Below are 23,631 nucleotides of genomic sequence, written 5' to 3' on the forward strand. Positions count from 1 at the left end.
CAGTTGAAAACAAAATACATTGGGTGGTGAATATATTGATGTATACAATTGTTGAAATTCATCAACCAAACATTTAGATCTGTGCGTTCAAGTTAAATACGTTCATACTAATCACTTTCATAAAAGGTTGAATGGAAACACCCATGAAAGAATATCCTGAAAAATAAAACCAATAACCAGCTTTTCAAAAAAATTATCAAGGGCTTCCCTGGTGGCGCAGTGGTTGAGAGTCTGCCTGCTGATGCAGGGGACACGGGTTCATGCCCCGGTCCGGGAAGATCCCACATGCCGCGGAGCGGCTGGGCCCATGAGCCATGGCTGCTGGGCCTGCGCATCCAGAGCCTGTGCTCCGCAGCAGGAGAGGCCACAACAGTGAGAGGCCCGCGTACCACCAAAAAAAAAAAAAAAAAAAAAAAAAATCAACAAATATGGCAAGGAAAAAAAAAAAAGACCTAGAGGGAGAACCTTTAGATGAAAAGAGATTTAAGAGACATACCAACCAATACAACATATGGATCTTAATTCAAACAGTATAGAAAATTACGAGATATTTGGGGAGATTCTGAACCCTGAGGGAATATCTGATATTAAGGAATTAAATTTTAAAGGTGTGGTTATACTCTTTAAATCCTGTTTACGGTTAAAAAAAACAGTAATCTTTTCATCTTTTAAAAATACATATTTAAAAATATCCACTAAAATGATAATGTGACACCTGGGTTTCACTTTAAAATAATTAGGAGGGTTGGATGCAAGAAGATTCCCCATGAACTGTGACTTGTTAAAGCTAAGTGATGAGTACCTGGGGACTCACTGTTTGGTGGTGGGGATGGGGGGCGAGATGGGGTAGACTATTTTGGAAAGTTCAAATCACCCATTGTCAAAACTGTGCCCAAGGCCCAAGGCTTGCTCAAATACCATTTATTCAGAAGTGAAAAATGAATGTCAAATCAATCCAGTCAGCAGAGTGGTTAGACCTGAGGCTGGGAAAAGCACTGACTGCAGTGGGGGCACAGAGCGGCTTCTGAGATGCTAGTGGTGTTTCTTGTCATGTGGGTGTTCACTTTGCAAAACTACACCATTAAGCTGAGCACTCATTATTTGGGTACCTTTCTTTACATGTTGTATTTCAATTAAAATTTTACTTAAAATTACTAAAGGAATTTGAAAAACAGGCATCTTTTAGTTCGACAGCAAGTCTAACACTTTTTATATGTTGAAATAGAATATTCTGAATACCATCTGTTTTTAAAATTTTAAGTCTTCAGAAACAAAAGTAAATTAAAATTAGCTCATTCAAAATTCGGTCACATGCTCTTTTTGACAGTACCCAAGGCAGAAAGCATAAAAAACTGCAGAAAAACTGCATAAGAGAAACAAATTATAGACTCTTGAAATATAAAAAAATATTTTGTTGAAATGAATTTTAAACATAAATATGTACTTATGAATATTTTAAAAGTCAGCAAGGACATACACCAAAATATAAACAGAGGTCATCTGAGTGATTTAATTTTTTTCCTTTTAGTTTATCTGTATTTCCTGTTTTTTCTACTTTAATAAAATGTTATAATAAAAGTATTAATATATAACTACCCCCAAGCAGCTGGTTTTAATTCATGTTTGGATACTTTGCAAAAATAATCTTCTATTAACAACAATAATGATAAAGATGTGTTTCCATGCCCTCTCCAGGCACACCACCTTCCCCGAATCTCCATGTGTTCACCAACCCAAAAGCTCTGTGAACCCTGTCCTTCTGGGTTTTTTGGAGGCTTCACTACAGAGGCAGGATTGATCAAATCATTGGCCACTGGTAACAGAACTCAATCTCCAGCCCCTCTCCCCTCCCCAGGATCAGGGTGTGAGAACTGAAACTTCCAACCCTCTGTAGTCAGCTCCACTGGCAAACAGCCCCAGTCCTTGGGTGAATTCCAAAGGTCATCTCGTTAACGTAACAAAAGACACTTTCTCCCATCACTTAGGAAATTCCAAAGGTTTTGGGAGCTGTGAGTCAGGACAAGCACTGAAGATGCGGTCAATTATTTCTGAGCTAAATTTATTGTACACACAATATATTTTGTTGAAATTCAGATAAAATAATAAGAACCTAGTCTATTACTCATGGACCCTAGAGCCAACTACGTCACTCACTAGCTGTGTGATTTCAGGCAAAATACGTATCCTTCTTTCTGCTGTTTCCTCCTTTATAAATTAATTGTAACTACTTAGTGATCTGCTAAAAGAACTAAGAGGAGTTTAATATGGGTAAAATGCTTAGAGGAGTTCCTGGTACACAGAAAGACCTTAACTGATGTCATTTCTTTTCCCTCCTAAATGTAAAATAAATTAATTTGTATCAATTTATTTACCCTCAAAAAATTCCTCTGGGAATTAAAAAACATGAAGCTTATCTTATATGTTGATCTGTGTTCAGTCAACCAGGCGTGAATGATATAATCAGTCTATTAAAGCAAAATTAAGCACAATGCTGTCTGAAGTTAACCTTCAAATCTGTTAGCTGTATTTATTACTACTAGACTATTTCAAGATTCATGGTTTCCCATTTTAAATGACTTAACCACTAAAAGCTAGCCAACCTGTGTAAGTTAATTTTGCAGTTTTAAAGAGGTATTCAGAAAAACGAAAGTCCCATGACACAGTGGGGTTTTTTTATTCATTAAGTGAGTCAGAAATCAAAGAATATACACAAAACTTTGTTTTATTTTAGAAAACTCTGACTCAATTCTACAGATGTTTTATAGACTTTTCATTTTGTAGGTGTGCTATGATAGCAGGATCCCCTCCAGTGCACTTTCCTCATTCTCTGCAATATTTGAACTGAACAGAAGCTAGAACCCCTAAAAGCTTCGACTCCTCCAGTAAAACTGTTTTGATAAATCCTGTATCCTGTACCCTACGACCAATTTTCTTGGATCCAGGGATTAAGCTACAGGGATCTGGAGTTTGGGGATGACTAGACTGCTGAGGCCTACAATGAGACTTACTATAAATATAGACCATAAGCTCCAAAACGACTAAGACTTCGTTTGACACACACTATAGCCCAAGTCATAGCACTGAAAATTAAGTAACCAGTAAATATTTTTGAAACGCTGGAGTGTGCTTGAAGGACTAAAGCCTCTATTCATAAAACCAAGAACTTAACCTCTCTGTCTTAGTTTTGTAACCCATAAAAGAGGAATGAAAACTACTTCACTAAGTTACAGTGAATTAAATAATACTTACTGAACAATTACAAAACTTATAGCTGACAGAATGTGGAAGGTAAAGAGGGGGAGAATGCAGTCACCAAGGAGTCAAATATCATTTATAAATATTAAACTTAAAGGCAATCAACAAAACTATCAAAATATAGCTAGTAAAAACTGGGAAAAGAAGATTTTACTAAAACACATTTATATACAGCTTGAGATATATATATATATACATATAAGCTATACATACAATGTTGGAAACACTGAAAAAGACAAAAGTGCTTAACCAGTGGAGAATGAGACTGGAAATAGGGTAGGGAAAAAGGAGGCTCTTTTTCTTTCATTTTATACCTTACAATTCTGGAAATTTCCATTTCCAGGTATACATACTGCTTTTATAAATTTTCTTTTAAAAGATGAGTTGAAGAATAAAAACTTTGAAGGCCACCCTTTAATTCACCTAAATTAAAATCTTTCTAAGGAAAAAAATGTGAAAGGAAAATTTTCTCCACAATGGAGGTTTGAGGAACAAATGCCCTTAAAAGTACATGTTAAAAGAGAAGTATTTAAATGCTCTTTCTTGCAAGTAATACAATAATGGTATATAAGAAAAAAATTTCAATAATGTCTTTTCATAACTAAGGACCATCTGATTCTGAAATACAATTTTTTAAATTACTTTGGAAGGAACTCAATGATTTACAGAGCAACATCTGTTTTCAACAGTTATTTTCCATTTCTCTAACATCCCTGTCGCGCGCGCGTGTGTGTGTGTGTGTGTGTGTATATATATATTTTGTGTGTGTGTGTGTGCTGTACGCGGGCCTCTCACTGTTGTGGCCTCTCCCATTGCGGAGCACAGGCTCCGGACACGCAGGCTCAGCGGCCATGGCTCACGGGCCCAGCCGCTCCGCGGCATGTGGGATCTTCCCGGACCGGGGCACGAACCCGTGTCCCCTGCATCAGCAGGCAGACTCTCAACCACTGCGCCACCAGGGAAGCCCTGTATATATATTTTTTAAATTATAGTTTTCACCACTTCCTGAGAAAAATCTAAGTTCTAAGAAATAGGTTTTTATGAGAGGTGCTTAAGATGTTCTGAACACCAAAACATTTTCATGGGTAAAATGGTAGAATCTTAGAACTGCTTTTAAGTTTTAATAGCTTAAAACTGGAGTTTTAATAGCTTCTGATTAAGAAAAACAAAAATCTAAAAGAAACAGAAGTGATGAAGTCTGGTTTTTATTAAGGTCACCCAATTTATAATTCAGGAAAAAAGTCTAGAGCTCAGCTAATTAGATATTTTTAATACATGGCAGTAACTTTCTTAAATGATGTCCACCTAATCAACTTGCTGGACTAACCAATGCTTAGTTTTCCCTGGGTAACAGAAGCTGATGCCTGGGGCACACTGACTGTCAACCAGTAAACAACTACTTTGGAATTCCAAAACTAAGTGACGTGATTACCAAGAGTCATTTGTTTGTTCCTATTTGTTTATGCCAATTTATTATTTTAACTATAAAATGCAATCAAATAAACTGCCAAAATTATAGTGCAGGGACTTCCCTGGTGGCGCAGTGGTTAAGAATATGCCTGCCAACGAAGGGGACACGGATTTGAGCCCTGGTCCGGGAAGATCCCACAAGCCACGGAGCAACAATGCCCATGCGCCACAACTACTGAGCCTGCACTCTAAAGCCTGTGCGCCACAACTACTGAAGCCCGTGCGCCTAGAGCCTGTGCTCCGCAACAAGAGAAGCCACCGCAATGAGAAGCCCATGGACCACAACGAAAAGCAGCCCCTGCTCGCCGCAACTAGAAAAAAAAAAAAACCCACACGCAGCAACGAAGACCCAAGGCAGCCAAAAATAAATGAATAAATGAACTTATTTTTTTATATAAAAAAAAGCACAGGTATTTGGGTCTGCATCTCCTCTTTAAAAAACAAGAGTGCAAAAATAGTTGTTTTAATGAAAGTTACGCAGGACATTCTGGAAAAAAGCAAATAGGCCAAGTCTCTTTTAAAAATCAGAAATGCAACAAGAACAATTCTATACCCAGATTCTCAGGTTGCTCTGCAATATTTAAGTTCTTCCTCTATTTTTTTAAAAGTACATCATAAAGGATGGCTATGGGTGTGATTTATATGAGGAAAAAGACAAAGCTAAACTAATTAGAAGATCCATACTCAAAGAAACAGCTTCCCCCCATCAATTACATTTAACATATATTGATAGGCTTCAAATTATAATGAAATGTTTAAACTACGTAATGACCCTATAGAAGACATTGTTCTTTTTGCCCATCCCAAGCCATTCTCTCCCATTCTTTTTTTAACCATTTTGTTTGGGGTGGTAATATGTGTATTTCCAACAATAAATTCCAAATAGTCCAGTGTTTCTCAACAGGGCTGTTACTGGCACTTTAGGCTAGACATTCTACCTTCTTTGGAACTGTCACATGCACTGCAAAAAGTTTAGTACCCCTAAACCCTGCCCACCAAATGTCAATACTCTCCACATATTTCCAGATGCTACCTAACAGAAGTTATGTAATAAAAACCCCATTCCCCTACCTTGGGAACCACTGGCATAATAAATCATATTCTCTTACTTCTTTTTGACAGGTTCTTGCATTCCCAGCTCTCTTGCAGCTAAGGGTAGCTACCAGGCCCAGTTCTGGTGAATAAGACATAGGGAACTTTGCAAGAGCTTCTGGAAAAATGCTGTTCTTCACTGATAAAAGGAAAAAACCACTTGAGGGACTCTTTTTGAAAGAATACCCACTCCAAAAAAAAAAACAAAAAAAAAAAACACGTATTTGGGCTTCCCTGGTGGCGCAGTGGTTGGGAGTCCGCCTGCCGATGCAGGGGACACAGGTTCGTGCCCCAGTCTGGGAAGATCCCACATGCCGCCGAGCGGCTGGGCCCGTGAGCCATGGCCGCTGAGCCTGCGTGTCCGGAACCTGTGCTCTGCAATGGGAGAGGCCACAATAGTGAGAGGCCCGCGTACCGCAAAAAAAAAAAAAAAAAAAAAAAAGAATACCCACTCCAACCAACATTCCTGCTTTAAATCTGAACATGGTACCTGGACTACAGGAGTTTACTTTATAGACCATGAAGTTACAGCTATGAAGCTAAGAAGTCAACACACTAAGGAGAGGAGGGCACTGAAGGAGAAATACCAGTGTTCATGTTGGGTATTTTTAAAAAACATTTTTTTGATTGTTGAATGCTGAATGGGACAACCCCAAGACTATGTACCTCCAGACTTCTTCTTAAGAAAACATGTATCCTTATGATCTAAGCTACTATTAGTTGGGTATTCTGATACTAAGGATCTCCACTTGAATCAACTTCTTTGATTAACTGACCCAATTTTCCCAATTGTGCCAGTTAAGACAACATCTGTAATTACATCATCAAATCTATTACTACAGGAATAATATTTATCTTAAGGTATACTGGGGTCAGACCTAACTAAAAGTCAAATGAAGAATTATGAGATTCTTTTCTCTCCAGTCATTCTCAAATACTAAGGAATCCAAAACATCCCTTTATTAGGATTCATCAATTAAGCACTTTTCAACTTGTAGCAATAATCTCCCAGTATATAAGAAATAATTCATTTGATGTCAGTCTCATCTCAAGGTCATCTGGGCTTAGTGAGCAAATCTACTGACCTCTTCAGTTTCACTCATGATTTTAAAAAATTCATGGCCCAAACTCCCCTCCACCCCAAGTCCCAAGTCCATTACTGAAAAATGTTCTCTAAACATGTATCTTTGGGAGTTCCACTCCCAGTTAAGATAAAGAAGGTCATAAAAAGATCACTAGTCCTGTTGTAATAAGAAAACACCCAATAAACTAAAAAACATTTTGTTTTCTTTTTTTTTTTTTAAGGCAATGAAGAGCTGTGGACTGATTTCCAGAGATGAACCCGCCCTACCTAGGTGAGCAGAGACCAGCAGCCATTTTTACCCCTGAGACATTGACCAATCAGTGTGTTAGAGGAGCAGGATTGCCACAGGCAGAGGACAAGAAAAGTCTCCTACTGGGACAAGGAAAAATCAATCAAATTCTTAATGGTCATAAGTGAGCTGGCGTGGAAGTCTGAAATCTGGAGGAGCGCGAAACACAGAAGTAATTCTCCACCAACTCTCTCCCATGGGATATCTGCTGAGTGGGGCTAGGAGGTATAGAGAGATCTGTGTACTGTGGAGTTTAGATCCTCAACCTCTGCTGGAGAAAGGCACTTGATCCCAACCTTAAGACATTAAAAATCCAAATGGATAAAATAACTAAAAATTTCAACCCAACTCAACTCCTAATGAAATCTAAGAGATCAGCCCCTTAACGTAGTTGCCAGACAGAAAGAAGGGAAAGCTTTGGCTAGGGGGCGGGGGGCGGCGGCAGGGAAGGGAATTATCTGATTATCTACTTCAGTTGCTAGTGTTCTTTTATACACAATGTCCAATGTCCAAGAAAAACTTACAAGGCAAGACAGGAAGATTTAATATTGTTAACAGGTCAGTTCTTCCCAACTTCATCTATAGAGTCAATGCAATCCCAATCAAAATCCCAGCAAGCTATTTTGTGGATATTGACAAACTGATTCTTAAGTTTATATGGAGAGGCAAAAAAGTCAGAATAGCTAACACAATATTTAAAACAAACAGGGTCAGCGAACTAACACTATTGGACATCAAGACTTACTGTAAAGCTACAATCATCAAGCCAGTGTGACACTGGTGAAAGAAGAAACAAAGAGACAATGAAACAGAATAGAAAGCTCAGAAACAGACCCACATATAGTCAACTGATCTTTGGTAAAAAGCAACAGCAATACAATGGAGAAAAGATAGTCTTTTCAACAAATGGTGCTGGAACTACTACTATATGTCCACGTGCAAAAAAAAAAAAAGGATTTAGACACAGACCTTACACCCTTCACAAAAATTAACTCAAAATGGACCATAGATGTAAATGTGAAATGCAAAACTATAAAAACTCCTAGGAGATAACAAAGGGAAAAATCCAGATGACCTTAGGTATGGCAATAATTCTTTAGATACAACACCAAAAGCACAATCCATGAAAGAAAGAACGGATAAGATGGACTTCATTAAACTTAAAATTAAAAACTTCTGCTCTGCAAAAGGCACTGTCCAGAGGATGAGAAGACAAACCTCAGACTGGGAGATATCAATATTTACAATGACCTAGCTCATAAAGGGCTGTCATCCAAAATATACAAAGAATTCTTAAAACTCAACAATAAGAAAACAAACAACCTGTTAAAAAATGGGCCAGGGACTTCCCTGGTGGTGCAGTGGTTAAGAATCCGCCTACCAATGCAGGGGACACGGGTTTGAGACCCAGTCCAGGAAGATCCCACATGTCACGGAGCAACTAAGCCCGTGCGGCCACAAGTACTGAGTCTGTGCTCTAGAGCCTGCGAGCCACAACTACTGAAGCCTGCGCGCCACAACTGCTGAAGCCTGTGCACCTAGAGCCCGTGCTCCACAGCAAGAGAAACCACAGCAATGAGAAGCCCGCACACCTCAACGAAGAGTAGACCCTGCTCAACACAACTAGAGAAAGACCGTGTGCAGCAACAAGGACCAATGCAGCCAAAAATAAATTAATAAATTAATTAATTAAAAAAGAAAAAAAAAGGGCCAAAGATCTGGACAGATGCCTCACCAAAGAAGATATACAGATGGCAAATAAGCATATGAAAAGATGCTCCCTATTCTGTCACCATGGAAATGCAAATTAAAACAACAGTAAGATCCAATACACAACCATTAGGATGGCTAAAACCCAGAACGCTGACAACATCAAATTCTGGCAAGAATGTGGAGCAACAGAAAATCTCATTCATTGCTGGTGGGAATGCAAAATGGTACAGCCACTTTGGAAAACAGTTTGGCAGTTCTCACAAAACTAGACATACTCCTACCATACGACCCAGCATTTGCACTCCTTAGTATTTACAAAAACGAGTTGAAAAGGTATGTCCACACAAAAACCTGCACATGGACATTTACAGCAGCTTTATTCACAATTGCCGAAATGTGGAAGCAACCAAGATGTTCTTCAGTAGGTGAATAGGTAAATAAATTATGATACATCAGGATAATAAAATATTATTCATCACTAAAAAGAAATGAGCTATCATGAAAAGATACAGAGTAACTTTCAATGCATAATAGTAAGTGAAAGAAGTCAATGTGAAAAGGCTACATACTGTATGATTCCAATTACATACCATTCTGGAAAAGGCCAAACTTTGGAAACAGTTAAAAAGATCAGTGGTTGCCAGGGGCTGGGGAGAACAGAAAAACTATTCTGTATGACATTACTGGATACATGTCATTATGTATCTTTTAAACCCATGAAATGTAAAACACCAAGAGTGAACCCTAATATATACTATGGACTTTGGGTGATAATTTGTCAATGTAGGTTCATCAACTGCAACAAATGTACCACTCTGGTGTGGAATGTCAAGCATATGTAGGGGCAGGAGTATACAGGAACTCTCTCTACCGTAGGCTCAATTTCCCTATAAACTGCTCTATAAAAATAAAGTCTATAAAAAAAAAGTAAGACCATGGACAGAAATAGGAAATTATGATCCAAGATCAAGAGGGAAAAAGTCAGTAGAAACAGGCCCAGTGTGACCCAAATGTTTGAATTAGCAGAAAAGAACTTTAAAATTGCTATTACACGTATGCTAAACATTTTAAAGGACAAGAGGAAAAACTACGTGAAAGAAGAATTTCAGGAGAGAAACTAAAACTCTCAAAGATTTAATTCCTATGATAGAAGGATTAGAAGCATTATTTTTATATATAAAGAAAAATTTATCTTACAGAAAATTAAAATTAAATACAACTGAAGAAAAACCACTGGTACAAAAATAATGACCTCTTACATCTTAGCAAAAAAAAAAAAAAAAAAAAGAGTTAAATTCCTTTGACTATTTTTCTAAACAAAGAACAAACGATTTTAGCACCTAAATTCAGTCAGATATATAATGCAATATGCAAACCTAGTTAATAAACCTCTAACTGCCACAATGAATTCAAATTTGGGCTGCTTTACATATTTTGAAGTATGTTACTATTCTGTCTAACTTACAATATGTTCCATGTCCCCCAAATATATTTATATTATTAATTCCCAATGATTTAATATCAACAAATATCAGAGTTGCCAAAGTCCAGAGAAATCTTCTGGTTTAATCTCATTTTTAAATGAGAAAACTGAGACTCACCACTCTTGTTCTGAGGCTTCAAATCAAAATCTGTTCTTTAACTCAATGTATTTGTTGAGCCCCTACTACGCATTGGCAGGTGCTCTTCAGCATGATAAACAGACTATCAAGGATTCTGCTTCGACACAGCTTCTCCTCCAGTGGGGAATACACACAACAAACTTTCAGAGTGTGGTAAGTTATACAGACAGAAGAGGGACAAGGGGAGCTATTTTGTACTGGGTGGTCAGAGAGGGTGTCTTTAAGACCAGAATGAAGAGAGCCAGTATGTAAAGATCTGAGAGAACACTCCAAGAAAAAGTAATATAAGTACAAATACACTAAGAATGGAATGTGGTTGAAGTGGTTTAAGAACAGAAGGAAGATCTGCATGACCGGAGTACAGCAAGTAAGGGGAAGAGTGTAAGGAGATGTGATTAGAGAAGGGGGAGTGTGCTGGGCCTTGATGCCACAGTTAAGTACTCTGAATTTTATTCTATGTGTGATGCGAAATCACTGGAAAATTTTAAATAAAGGAAGGACATAATCTGATTCAAGTTTTTAAAAGACTGCTATGGACAACATGGAGAAAGATTAAAGGAAAACAAAAATGGAAGCTGGGAGACCAGTTAGGAAAGCACTACACAAATGGTCCAGGCAAAAAATGATGCCAGCTTGGTTCAGAGCAGGAGCAGTAGACATGACAAAAGTGGGAGTATTTGGAATCTATTTTGAAGATGAAATTCACTAATAGATTGAGTTAGAAGCACAATAAAAAGAAAACTGAAGGACTGTTCTGAAGTTTTCAGCTTGTGGATATGAGTAAATGGCAGTACCATCTCTGGAATACAGAAAAGTAGAGGAAAAACAGATTGAAGTTTTTATTTGCCACTATACTCCCCAGAGTTTGTCAACACTTTTCTACTAAGCCTGGGCTCTAGAGCCCACGAGCCACAACTAATGAGCCCACATGCCACAATTACTGAAGCCCGCATACCTAGAGCCCATGCTCCGCAACAAGAGAAGCCACCACAATGAGAAGCCCACGCACCGCAACGAAGAGTAGCCCCCGCTGGCCACAACTAGAGAAAGCCTGCACGTAGCAACGAAGACCCAACGCAGCCATAAATAAATAAATAAATAAATAAATAAATAAATTTATTTTTAAAAATGTAAAATTTTGTTGCATGTAACATTCATTCTAAAGGTATTCTTTCTCCAATATATGGCCTTCACATCCCAAAGGAAAATTACTTTCTGACTGCTCCCATTCTACATTTATACACCACATTATTTTAAGTCTTTAAGATAGAATAAGTTAGACAAACTAAAAATGTGTGTCAGGGAAAAGAGAAAAAACACTTGGATGCTTGAAATAAGACATTTGGTAATTTTTATGTAACAAATTCCTACCTGTTTCTAAAGAAACTACTTCTTAACTTTCAACTTTCAACCTTTAAGCAGGGAAACTCAATGAAACTCAGACCAAATTCTGAGTCGGCTCTCTGAATTCCTCCTACAAATATACCTGGGCTCCCTATTCCCTAACAATGTCGGAGTACAGTTCTAAGAGCCAATGCTACTTTGCTTCAGATTCCTTTCCCAATCCCGAGACTTAAAAATCCCTATTCCTGCTCCACACCCAGTTTCCTCTTTGTCCTAATTATCTTCAAAAGGAATATAGAAAAAGTATGCAGAAGTAAATTCACATGTATTCAAGTTTCACATAAAAGAAATTAAAGGTTACTGGATCATGGCTTCCCTGACTCAGCTTTCTGTAGCAGCACTGCCTAACTGAACTCACTGTGACAATACAAATATTCTACATCTACACTAACACGTAGCCTCTAGCAACATGTGACTACTGAGCACTGGTTACTGTAACTGAGGAACAGCATTTTTCTTTCTGTGGTTTAGTGCTACCATACTGGATAGTGCAGCTGTACATCTAATCAGGGATCTGTCAAATCCTTCTTCGAAGTTTTTCTTGTCATCAAGACATGAAAACAAACCCCTCTTCTGATCACTGCTCTACCAAAGTAATTATCACTTCTAAACTGCAAAGCTAATTTATAATTTAATTTTTTTTATTAGTTTCTGCTTTATAACAAAGTGAATCCGTCATACATATACATCTGTTCCCACATCCCTTCCCTCTTGTGTCTCCCTCCCTCCCACCCTTCCTATCCCACCCCTCCAGGTGGTCACACAGCACCAGCTGATCTCCCTGTGCTATGCGGCTGCTTCCCACTGTCTATCTACCTTACGTTTGGTACTGTATATATGTCCATGCCTCTCTTTCGCTTTATAATTTAATTTAAATAGTTAATATTGATTTATTGCTTTAATAGTTACTTAAATCTTCTACTGTTAACTTTTCATTTCTTTCAGGCTTTGTTCCTAAATTTGAAGGCAAGGGTATATCAAATACCCTTGAGAGTAAGGTCCTCCACAAAGCATTCAGTCAAATGTTAATCAATTCAAAGGAGATAAGGGAAAGACAGAGGTAAGAAAGATTAAGTTAGGAGATTTTCTGCAAAGAACCCACACATTATTCCTCTTCTGCATTACTAAAAGCTCAAAATACAGATGAGTTCTGGACAGGTTCCTTGCCTAGCAACATGGCTCAATGCTCTTGGGGGAGTTTTTCCTGCTTTCTCTTCGCACCTTTAGGAAAACAGTATCTGAGTTCATGAAGGGAAACTGAAATGAACCTAGGTCTAAACCAGAATCCAGGCTCCCCCTGAGGCCTTAAGGGGCTCCTTCCTAAATAGTTTCTAGTAAGTCAGATAAAATACATTTCCTCAAATGGCGTCAATGAGGCAGATGGAGTACAATGAAGGAATAGAGAAAGAGAGCACCATCACTCTCTCCCCTACCCCAAACCAAAGAGGATAAGGAAAAGAAAAAGAAAATATTTTAGTCAACCAAAAGTAGCCTCTGTGGCATCAATTTCTATTGATACTATGGCTATATAATTTATGTTATTTTAATCTTTTGAAAAGAAGACTTCAGCCATTTTAAGCTGTCATAGATTATTACCATGTCTAAGGGAAACTTTTTACCCTGAGGAAAAACTACTTATTTTCTAAAGAATGTTTGATTAAAATATAAAAAGCATAACTCATTCTAATTTATTCTAAGTGGAAGAAAACTTGATTTCCAATCGCTGAACACTGCCCATTTGAAATAAATAAAAGCCAGAGCACGAAATGACTTCTTTTCTATATGCTTCTCTCCAAGAATCATACACAACAGATGAACTGGCATTTAAAAAACTTAGATGTTTCATCAAACACTTAAGAATACTTAATGCAAAAGCACAATATTAGGTGCCCAATAAATGATTCATGTCACAACCCAAAATCCAGGGTTGTGATCACAGCAGAATATCTTTAACATAGGTATGTTTTTATCCTCTCTCCATACACAATGTTCTGGAGGAGTTTCTACCTTAAAATCTATGTATACCTACACATTTGAAAACAGCAAAAGATAAGAACATTAACTTTGATGTTAGTGAAGGATGGCCAACTGCTAAACTCGATTCCTTCTCTTGAGCTTATTTCAAAAATAAATAAAATAACCCATAGCTCTGTCCCATCAAGGAGGGTGGGGGTGGGGTCTGGGGCAGGAATCAGTCTTCCCTAAGTTGCTCTACTGCTTTACAGCTTTGCAAGAGCCAGAATTTGTTGAGAAGGTGATGACTCCACCTTGTTCCATAAACTAATTTCCTTTGGTATTGTGGAAGAGCAGAGTACATTAATTCCTGGTGGATTTCTTTACAGATTGTGTCAGAAATTAAGAACTTCCTTTAAAATAAAGAATTAAGTCTTTTAAACCAAATCTTTTCATAATTTGAGGAAACTGGTTGCGAGAATCAGATAATGTAACTTGAGCAGAACACATTTTAACTTCTACCAGATTCACATATGTAAAATAAACAAATATTTTTGCCAAAGAAGTATTCTATAATTTAGCTGCCTGATAGAGCTATTTTTCTTTTCAAGTTGTAAGGATATTAATACAGTCAAATTGGAAAAGTACAAATTTCAAGTGACAATATCTAGCTATAGATATTCTATGTCCACACACCTTATATTTTATTTAGTTAAGCAGCAGGAGGGTGTATGTGTGGAAAAGCAGATGAAATAAGGAATATAAAGGATCATCACAGAAGGGAACCAAAAAAAGAAAACCCCACTTATCTTGGGAAGAAGTAACTGGATAAATAAAACCATGAATATAAATCCTTCAACCAAAGGTAAGGATACAAATTTAACTGAAGCCAATAAAGATCTTTAAATAATCCAACATCTGGTGCCTATATGAAATGAATTGGTGATCTCAGTTCAGATATCCTGGAGGTCTTATTAATGTGAGTGTACAGTACTGAAGGTAACATGTATAAAATAAAAATAAATTCCATTTCAGATATGGGTAAACAGCAATTACATTAAATTACTATTTTCACAAGATATCTGAAATGGTTCAAAATTATTTAAAATTTTGCTACTTCCAAAACCAAGTATTAAGTAATACCCATTATGCCTCAAATGCACATACATCAAAAAATACATACTAAAACTTATTTACTTTGTGGGATTTTTTTTAACTATACTACAAATTCTGAGGTTTTAACCATCAAGAATTTCTCTCTTTAATTTTATTAAGAAAAGCTCTCATGTTAGCAAAGAGAAGTTAAGGAAATCCCCAGTCTATTTGGTATAATATACAGCACTATCAATCCCTCAAATAAAAAGTGTGTCAAGCTATACTGAATATTAAGCAGGCTTATCAATAGTTAATAATTATTAAAATCAAAGGAAATTTTTTTAAATACTCAAGTTGAACAGCATTACTTGTTAGAAGAGGTTCAATAACACTTTAAAAATATAACTTAAATTCAAAAATCCCACAACATACACCAGCCAGAATAAATTTGCTGGGTTTTATGTTTGGCTCTGTTTTAAAATAAGCCTGTATATATACTACAAGGGCTTTGTATATATTACCATTTCCTAAAGACAAAAATTTTTCAATGACTTAAATTTGGCAATTCATCTCTAATTATCTGATTCTGCATTTTAGAAGGCATGAATTCCACTTACCACATATTTTACAGCACTTATAAACTGGTTGTGGAAGAGCAGATGCTGTGTTTCATCTTCTGGATTTGAAGCTGTGTAAAGCATGCCACAAACATTACAGGAAACTGCTCCAAATCTTTTTTGTCCTGCATCCTATTTATAAAAAACAAACAGAAGGTTTTTTCCCCCCCAAAAGAATAATTCCAGAACATCAGCCTCTAAAGCTATAACATGAACACAGAGTGAGAAGTGTTTAAAATAACATTCAATGTTGATTATAAAAGCTAAGATGTTGGGGCTTCCCTGGTGGCGTAGTGGTTGAGAGTCCGCCTGCCGATGCAGGGGACACGGGTTCGTGCCCTGGTCCGGGAAGATCCCACATGCCACGGAGCGGCTAGGCCCGTGAGCCATGGCTGCTGAGCCTGCGCGTCCAGAGCCTGTGCTCCACAACGGGAGAGGCCACAACAGTGAGAGGCCCGCGTACCACAAAAAAAACAAAAACAAAAAAACAAACAAAAAAAACCCTAAGATGTTAATCTTTGAAATCTGTATGTAATTTTATTAAGAACTGTTTTCCATTTTAGTAATCACTCACTCCACAGCATTTAATAACAACTGAAAGGAACTGAGAAGTATCTTTAACACTACAATCTTAGTTCTAAAGCCCCAAACAGCAAATACTTTATAAATAAGAACTAGTATGTATTTTGTATCTGTGAATAATTATACTGCTAAAGTTTAGAAGAAATAATGTTTCAGAGACATCTTTGGTTTTGCTCTAGTTATATTAAAAAGAGTATTTATGTCACCAGAAACTCGAGAAAAGGTAAAATTAAACATTTTCTATTTTCTTTATATCAAATAAGTATGAAAGACTGATTATAATCACCTGTACTCCAGTAATTCATACTTGTGCTGTAGAATAGTAATTGTTTACAAAAGGTTTTCTATTCTTGTCCTTATTTAACAAGAAAAATTACAGCAATATGATCTAACTTTAAGAATAATATATTAACTAAAAAAAGCATAATCCCATTATTTTCCCTTCTCTAAAACTGTATAATTTCAACTAATTACAGGAAAAAAAAGGATCTCAGATAACTGTATGCCAGTGCCTTACAGCTAGGGTCACAGAGCAGAGAGAAATCAAATGGTAAATAAAAGATTGTATAAAAAACTAAAGGGAAGTTCATTCTAAAAGATTCAAACTACTGACAAAATGTTACTTGAAATTTCAGGGAGTTAAAAAAATTTTTTTAAATTGTGGTTAAGATATAAAACATAGTATTTACCATCTTAACCATTTTTAAGTGTACAGTTCAGTAGTATTTAGTACACTCACATTGTTGTGCAACCAATCTACAGAATTATTTTTATTTTGCAAAACTGAAACTCTAGGGACTTCGCTGGCAGTCCAGTGGTTAGGGCTCCACACTTCCACTGCAGGGGCACAGGTTCCATCCCTGGTCAGGGAACTAAGATCCCACATGCCGCAAGGAGCAGCCAAAAAAACAAAAACAAAACAAAAAACTGAAACTCTATACCCATTAAACAACAGCTCCCCAACACCGCCCCCCCAGCTCCTGGAAACCACCATTCTACTTTCTATCTCTATGAATTTGACTATTCTAGGTACCTTATATAAGTAGAATCATACAGTATTTGTCTTTTTGTGACTGACTTATTTCACTTAGATAATGTCCTCAAGGTTCAACCATATTATAACATGTCAGAATTACCTTCCTTTTTAAAGGCTGAATAATATTCCACTGTATACATACACAACACATTTTGTTCAGCCATTCACCCACTGATGGACACTTTAGTTGCTTCCACCTTTTGGCTACTGTGAATAACAAACACAGGTATACAAATATCTCTTCAAGAAGGCAGTTTTCACAGTAATGAGTAAGCAGCTACCTTAGTTTCCTCACTGGTAAATGGAAAATAATAGTAGTACCTATCTCATACTTTTTTATAAGGCTTAACTTAATTAAGTGGAGGAGATGGAACAATGCATTCAAAACTATTAGCTGTTATTATGATCATTAACATCATCATCATTACCATCAACTCTTGACCAGCACTATCCAATAGAAATGTGATCCACAAAGGTAATTTTAAATTTACTAGTAGCCACATTAAAGACTGCAAAAGCAAACAGGTAAAATTAATTTTAATAATATATTTTATTTAATAAAACATATCCCAAATGTTATAATTTCAACATGTATTAAATATTTTTAAAAATTAGTGAGATACTTTACATGCTTTTTTGTACTAATCTTTGAAATGCAATATATATGTTTACACATAGAGCATACCTCAGTTGTGACAAGCAACATTTCAAGTGCTCAACAGTCACATGTGGCTACCATATTGGACAGTGCAGCTCTAGATTCTACTTGTCTAATCCTGTTTCACTATCACACTGATTTGACAAAACATTATTAAATTCGATGAAACAACTATTTCCCTCACTAATCTTTCTCAAAAATTTCTAGACAATTTTTACGAAGTTATTCTCCCATACTAAAGTTATAATCAATCATCTAGTACCAAAAAATCCTATTAATTATGTTAACTGGAACTACATTAAATGTTCCTATTATTTTGGGTTCTTCATTTTTTTATACTGTGCTCACTCAAATTAGATTTTTTTTTTTTTTTTTGCGGTACACAGGCCTCTCACTGCTGTGGTGTCTCCCACTGCGGAGCACAGGCTCCGGATGCACAGCCTCAGCGGCCATGGCTCACAGGCCCAGACGCTCTGTGGCATGTGGGATCTTCCCGGACCGGGGCACGAACCCGTGTCCCCTGCATCGGCAGGCGGACTCTCAACCACTGCGCCACCAGGGAAGCCCTCAAATTAGATTTTTAATCAATCAAAATATCTCCTTCTTTTCCACCTTGCCACCAAATTTTACTTATTTTCTAATTCAAATTAACTATTGGTTTATCTTCCTGTAAAATACAGTTTTAAAATTATAACATACACTAAAATACAGATATTTAAAATGTTATTTATTAAGCTCCATGTTATTTTAATATTTAAACTACTAAAAAAAGGTAGTGATCAAATGACACATTTAAGAAATAACAAATGTGAAATAAAGTGTCAATCTGTTGTAAATAAAACTAGCAGTATGGAAATTTGAATTTTTATTATTTGTTACAGGATGGAATCACTGGGGGGGGGTGGCTGTCGTAATACCAAGAATATTTCCATAATTAAGACTTATGGCGACAAAAAACCTCTTTAGGAAAAAAATGAATTTATTCCTTGACAATGTGCATAAATAAGATGTTTATAACATTTCACCAAAAAGGACAAGTTGTATACTTACTATGATCAACTGTTTTTCATCAGCTTTCTCTGCTTCTTTTAGTTTCAATTCTTTTGGAATTGTTATCTCCAAATGGGAATTACACTTAGGCCAAGAATGATTTGGTGGTATCTCCCTTTAAAAAAACAACCAAACAACCAAACAAACAAAAACTATTAAATGTTATAGATCCATATCACTTCAAATCACTGGTAGGAAAAAAAAAACGTATTTTCTATACAACACTGACAAATATCAATTCCAAGGGGGGAAAAATAACATTTTAAAAACCAAAACAGGGAATGAAACCCAAAGAAACAACTAACTTGCATCAAATAAACAAAAAACTGCAGCACTAACTATAGTATAAGTAAGTTTTACATTTCATAGTTTTAGCCATTTGAGTCACTACAGTTTGTCCTAAATACTGTTTTCAGTAATGAGTAAAGCTAAAAAATCATACTAATTTAATTTTGAAATTAAAGACAACAAAAAGCTTTTAAGCTACTGAAAACACTTTTACATGTTGCTAATACTGATATCATGGGGGTTTTGGGGAAAAAGGAGCATTCTCAAACACTGTTGCTGGGAGTTTAAGACACAACCAATTTGCAGGGAAATTTGGCAATGCAGGTTAAGTCCTATAGCTATGAATTTATCCTAGATACAGTCACATAAGTGGACAAAGATATATGTGTTTATTGCAGGAATTTTTTTTCTGATAGGAATAAACTAGAAACAACCGAAGTTTCTATAAAGTAAAGAACTGTTAAACAATGGAATATTCACACAAGGAAATCTACTGCAGAATTTAAAAGAATGAGGAAGGAATGTAGAAAAGATGCCCATAATACATTAAGTAAAAAAATAAAAGCTACGAAATAGTATGTACAGACATAGGAAAAACTAAAATGAAAAGAGAACTTGTATCACCTCTATGTGAAAAACCGAGGGTTACTAGCACAACCTTTCAGGGGAAAAAAACCCCAAACTCAAAACTTACAGGTATAAAATCCTTAAGTTCTCATACTTATACTTATATTAAACTAATACCTTACCTGTTATCACTGGTCTTAGATGCTTGGTTAGTGAGTATATTGTGCTGTTTGGGAGCTGAACCTGTGATTTAATCAAAAGATGGGTTATGTACTAAGCCTTTGTACTAGCTCTCCATCTAATGGTTAAAAATTATAATAAAGACAAAACCTCAGTGCACTAAATGCTTTATTTTTAATAAACACCATTGGATAAAATTAGAGCCCCTTCCTAGAAATTACTCTTCAGAGCTGGGAAGAGATCTAATGGTAGATCAAGTCTGTCTCTAGTTTCACCAATAATTACTAGCACCGAACAATAAAGGAAACTGTTTAAATGCTTGCATAATTATACAATCTCTAAATGGAAATAAATGAAAACATGTTTAAAAAAACCTGTAGGACTTCCCTGGTGGCACAGTGGTTAAGAATCTGTCTGCCAACGCAGGGGACACAGGTTCGATCTCTGGTCCAGGAAGACCCCACATGCCACGGAGCAACTAAGCATGTGCGCCACAACTACTAAGCCTGCATTCTAGAGCCCGCGAGCCACAACTACTGAAGCCCGTGAGCCTAGAGCCCGTGCTCTGCAACAAGAGAAGCCACTGCAATGAGAAGCCCGAGCACCGCAAAGAAAAGCAGACCCCACTCATTGCAAGTAGAGAAAGTCCGCGCACAGCAATGAAGACTCAATGCAGTCAAAAATAAAATATAAATAAAATTTATAAAAAACCAAACCCAGGGCCTCCCTGGTGGCGCAGTGGTTGAGAGTCCGCCTGCCGATGCAGGGGATACGGGTTCGTGCCCCGGTCTGGGAGGATCCCATATGCCGCGGAGCGGCTGGGCCCGTGAGCCATGGCCTCTGGGCCTGCGCGTCCGGAGCCTGTGCTCCGCAACGGGAGAGGCCACAACAGTGAGAGGCCCGCATACCGCAAAAAGAAAAAAAAAAAAAAAAAAAAAAAAAAAAACCAAACCCAAACAAAAAAAAACCCTGTAGTCTCTGGAGTTTTAATCACATTGCTAATCAAATAATGCAATAATCAATTTATTTTCTAATGAATAAATGCATTTCTTGTGTTCATAGTATACTTCCCCTTCCCCCACTAAGAGAAAAGGTTAAATGACATGCAATGGAAGCAATTATCTGAACTCAATATTTTGCTCCAAGTGTATCTTTCCTTTACCAGAGAGAAACAACAGAAATTAGGAATTTCTTTTCTGTTTCTCCTGGTGCTTCATCTGATATAGGTGCACTAATCCCCATTCAAGAGTTCAAATAATACTTGCCTAATTTTTTTTTTTTTTTTTTTTGGCCACGCCACACAGCTTGCAGGATCTTAGTTCCCGGACCAGGGGTTGAACCCGGATCCCAGCAATGAAAGTGCCGAGTCCTAACCACTGGACTGCCAGGGAATTCCCCCCAAATTTTTCATAAGGTTACAAAAATAAAGTTTTTTTATGGTATAAGTGGACAAACTGCAGCAACTGATTAAATTCTTAATTCAAAGATAGAATTACTAAGATGGAAAACTGAGTAATTAAGGGTTAAAGATAAGAACCTGAAGTGGTAAAGCACAGTCATTTATACTTGAGAAATAATGCTACCACTAATTTAAGCAATTCATTAAGTAACACTTCTCCAGAAAGTAAGTCCACAAACAAAAGATTGAAAAACAAAAGAATTTTTGGTAGGGAATCAAAGAATCATCTTAAGTACTGTAAACAAGCCAATCAACAGAAGCAATTCTCCCCCTTCAAAGAATGGTGATAATCACACATCAGAAAAACATAATGGTTAAAATAAGGATTTAACAGGCTTATTTGGTAGTGGATATAGTCTACTGTTATGCTGACAAAAGTATGTCTGACCACGGTGAGATCCAAACAATATTTTCGAAGTATTACCTGGAAATTTATTCTCCCCTGTATCAATTTTTGCTTGACTGAGCAGAGATGAAACAGTAGTAGTGGTATTTTCCACTGGTTTGTTTTCAAGCTTAGATTCCAAACATAGGCTGCAATTCTAAGCACATATAATTCAAAACATTAATATTTGCTTTTATATCAACCTTTGGGTCTTATCCCAATATTTTCAGTGAATTTTAGCACTATACTAAGAAAATTTAATATATGGAGTAATTCACACAGATATGTCTTAAAAGTCTCTTTATGATCTCCCTACAAGCTACCCTTCTCAGCATCAACTTCTATTATTCCTCTTCACACTAGATCAAAAAATTTACCTCTCCAACAGATATATTCCATGTTTGCCTGGCTCTATACTTTTTCTGAGTTTCATCTACCTAAACCTCACTGTCCATTAATAGCCACTGTAACATCTCACTACTGAGCACTTAAAATGTGGTTAGTATGACTGATTTATTACAAATGTAAATCACACACCAGATTTTGAGGTGTTAGTACAAAAAAGTAAAACACCTCAGTTTTTAAAATTCATGACACACTGAAATAATAGTATTTTTATATGACAAGTTAAATAAAATCTATTAATTTTACCAATTTCTTTTTTTTTTTTAATGGGGCTACCAGAAATTTTTAAACGATTTATGTGGCTCACATTATATTTCTACTGGATAGCGCTAATCTAGAACACCTTACCCCCTGTATAAACTCAAGTCATTACTTAAATATTAACCCCTCCCATGAAGTCTCCTCCAAGTTTTCCCATCCCCTTTCCCCAAATTTTCCATCTACTTCATCTCTGTCTTTCATGCCCTTATCACTTCCTATTTTGAATTATTTGTTTTTTATTAATCTCCTATAACTCTTAAGAGCAAAGACTATTATTATTTATCTTTGTATTCCCAAGAGCCCCTAAATCAGAACTCTGTCAAAGCAGATACTAAATAACTACCGAAGGAAAATACTACAAACTCTATCAACATTAGCTGTCTCAAAGAAATGGAAATGAGGAGGTGAACAATTAACTTTCTATGTGTATGTAGGTGTGTGTATCTATCTGTATTGTGATTGTTACAAAGAACATGTAACATTATTTTTGAACGTTACATTTTTGAAAAATGAACATTATTTTTGTCATTAAAAAGCAGAAAAATTGGGCTTCCCTGGTGGCGCAGTGGTTGAGAGTCCGCCTGTCGATGCAGGGGACACGGGTTCGTGCCCCGGTCTGGGAAGATCCCACGTGCCGCAGAGCGGCTGGGCCAGTGAGCCATGGCCACTGAGCCTGCGCATCAGGAGCCTGTGCTCTGCAATGGGAGAGGCCACAACAGTGAGAGGCCCGCGTACAGCAAAAAAAAAAAAAAAAAAAAGCAGAAAAATTAAAAACAGTAAGAACAATTACATGTTACTACTTAATCTCCATTAGGAAGTTAGTAAATTACTAGTTTAAAAAACAAATCATAAAATAATTGAGCTTTAAAATTCATAAAATCCAAATAATTTAAATTCAGCCCAAAAAATTCAGAGAAGGGCTATCATATGCTCAGCCTTATCAACCATCATCATTTTTCAGTACTGAGATTGACACCATATAATAAAAAGAGCAAAATTACAAGCAGCCACAGAAGTTTTCAAATGATTTAAGGATTGTTTTTTACATTCTCCTATTTCCCCAAGTATAAATCCAGCTAGATTCTGAAGCCAGCCAATCTCAGTTCAAAGCCTGACTCCATCACTTACATGGATCTCTAAGCCTCACTTAAATCTCTAAGCTTCAC

The 23,631-nt window shown here is 36.6% G+C and overlaps 1 protein-coding gene across 3 annotated transcripts in view; it reads right to left on the minus strand.

The window, feature by feature from the left end:
• Positions 1–23,631, minus strand: part of ESCO1 (establishment of sister chromatid cohesion N-acetyltransferase 1) — a 68,907-nt gene that overhangs the window by 16,781 nt on the left and 28,495 nt on the right. For all 3 annotated transcript variants that reach the window (XR_014017286.1, XM_081252049.1, XM_081252050.1), the window contains exons 5-8: positions 21,839–21,956; positions 19,958–20,018; positions 18,921–19,035; positions 15,595–15,726 (exon numbers count right to left, since the gene is read on the minus strand). Coding sequence is in view for 2 of the 3 variants with exons in the window: in XM_081252049.1 (XP_081108175.1) it covers positions 15,595–15,726; positions 18,921–19,035; positions 19,958–20,018; positions 21,839–21,956 (426 nt within the window). In the remaining variant the exon portion in view is untranslated. The remainder of the gene's footprint in view (positions 1–15,594; positions 15,727–18,920; positions 19,036–19,957; positions 20,019–21,838; positions 21,957–23,631) is intronic.

Source organism: Mesoplodon bidens (assembly GCF_964165515.1).
Source record: "Mesoplodon bidens genome assembly, chromosome: 13".
In the NCBI taxonomy this organism is placed as follows: domain Eukaryota; kingdom Metazoa; phylum Chordata; class Mammalia; order Artiodactyla; family Ziphiidae; genus Mesoplodon; species Mesoplodon bidens.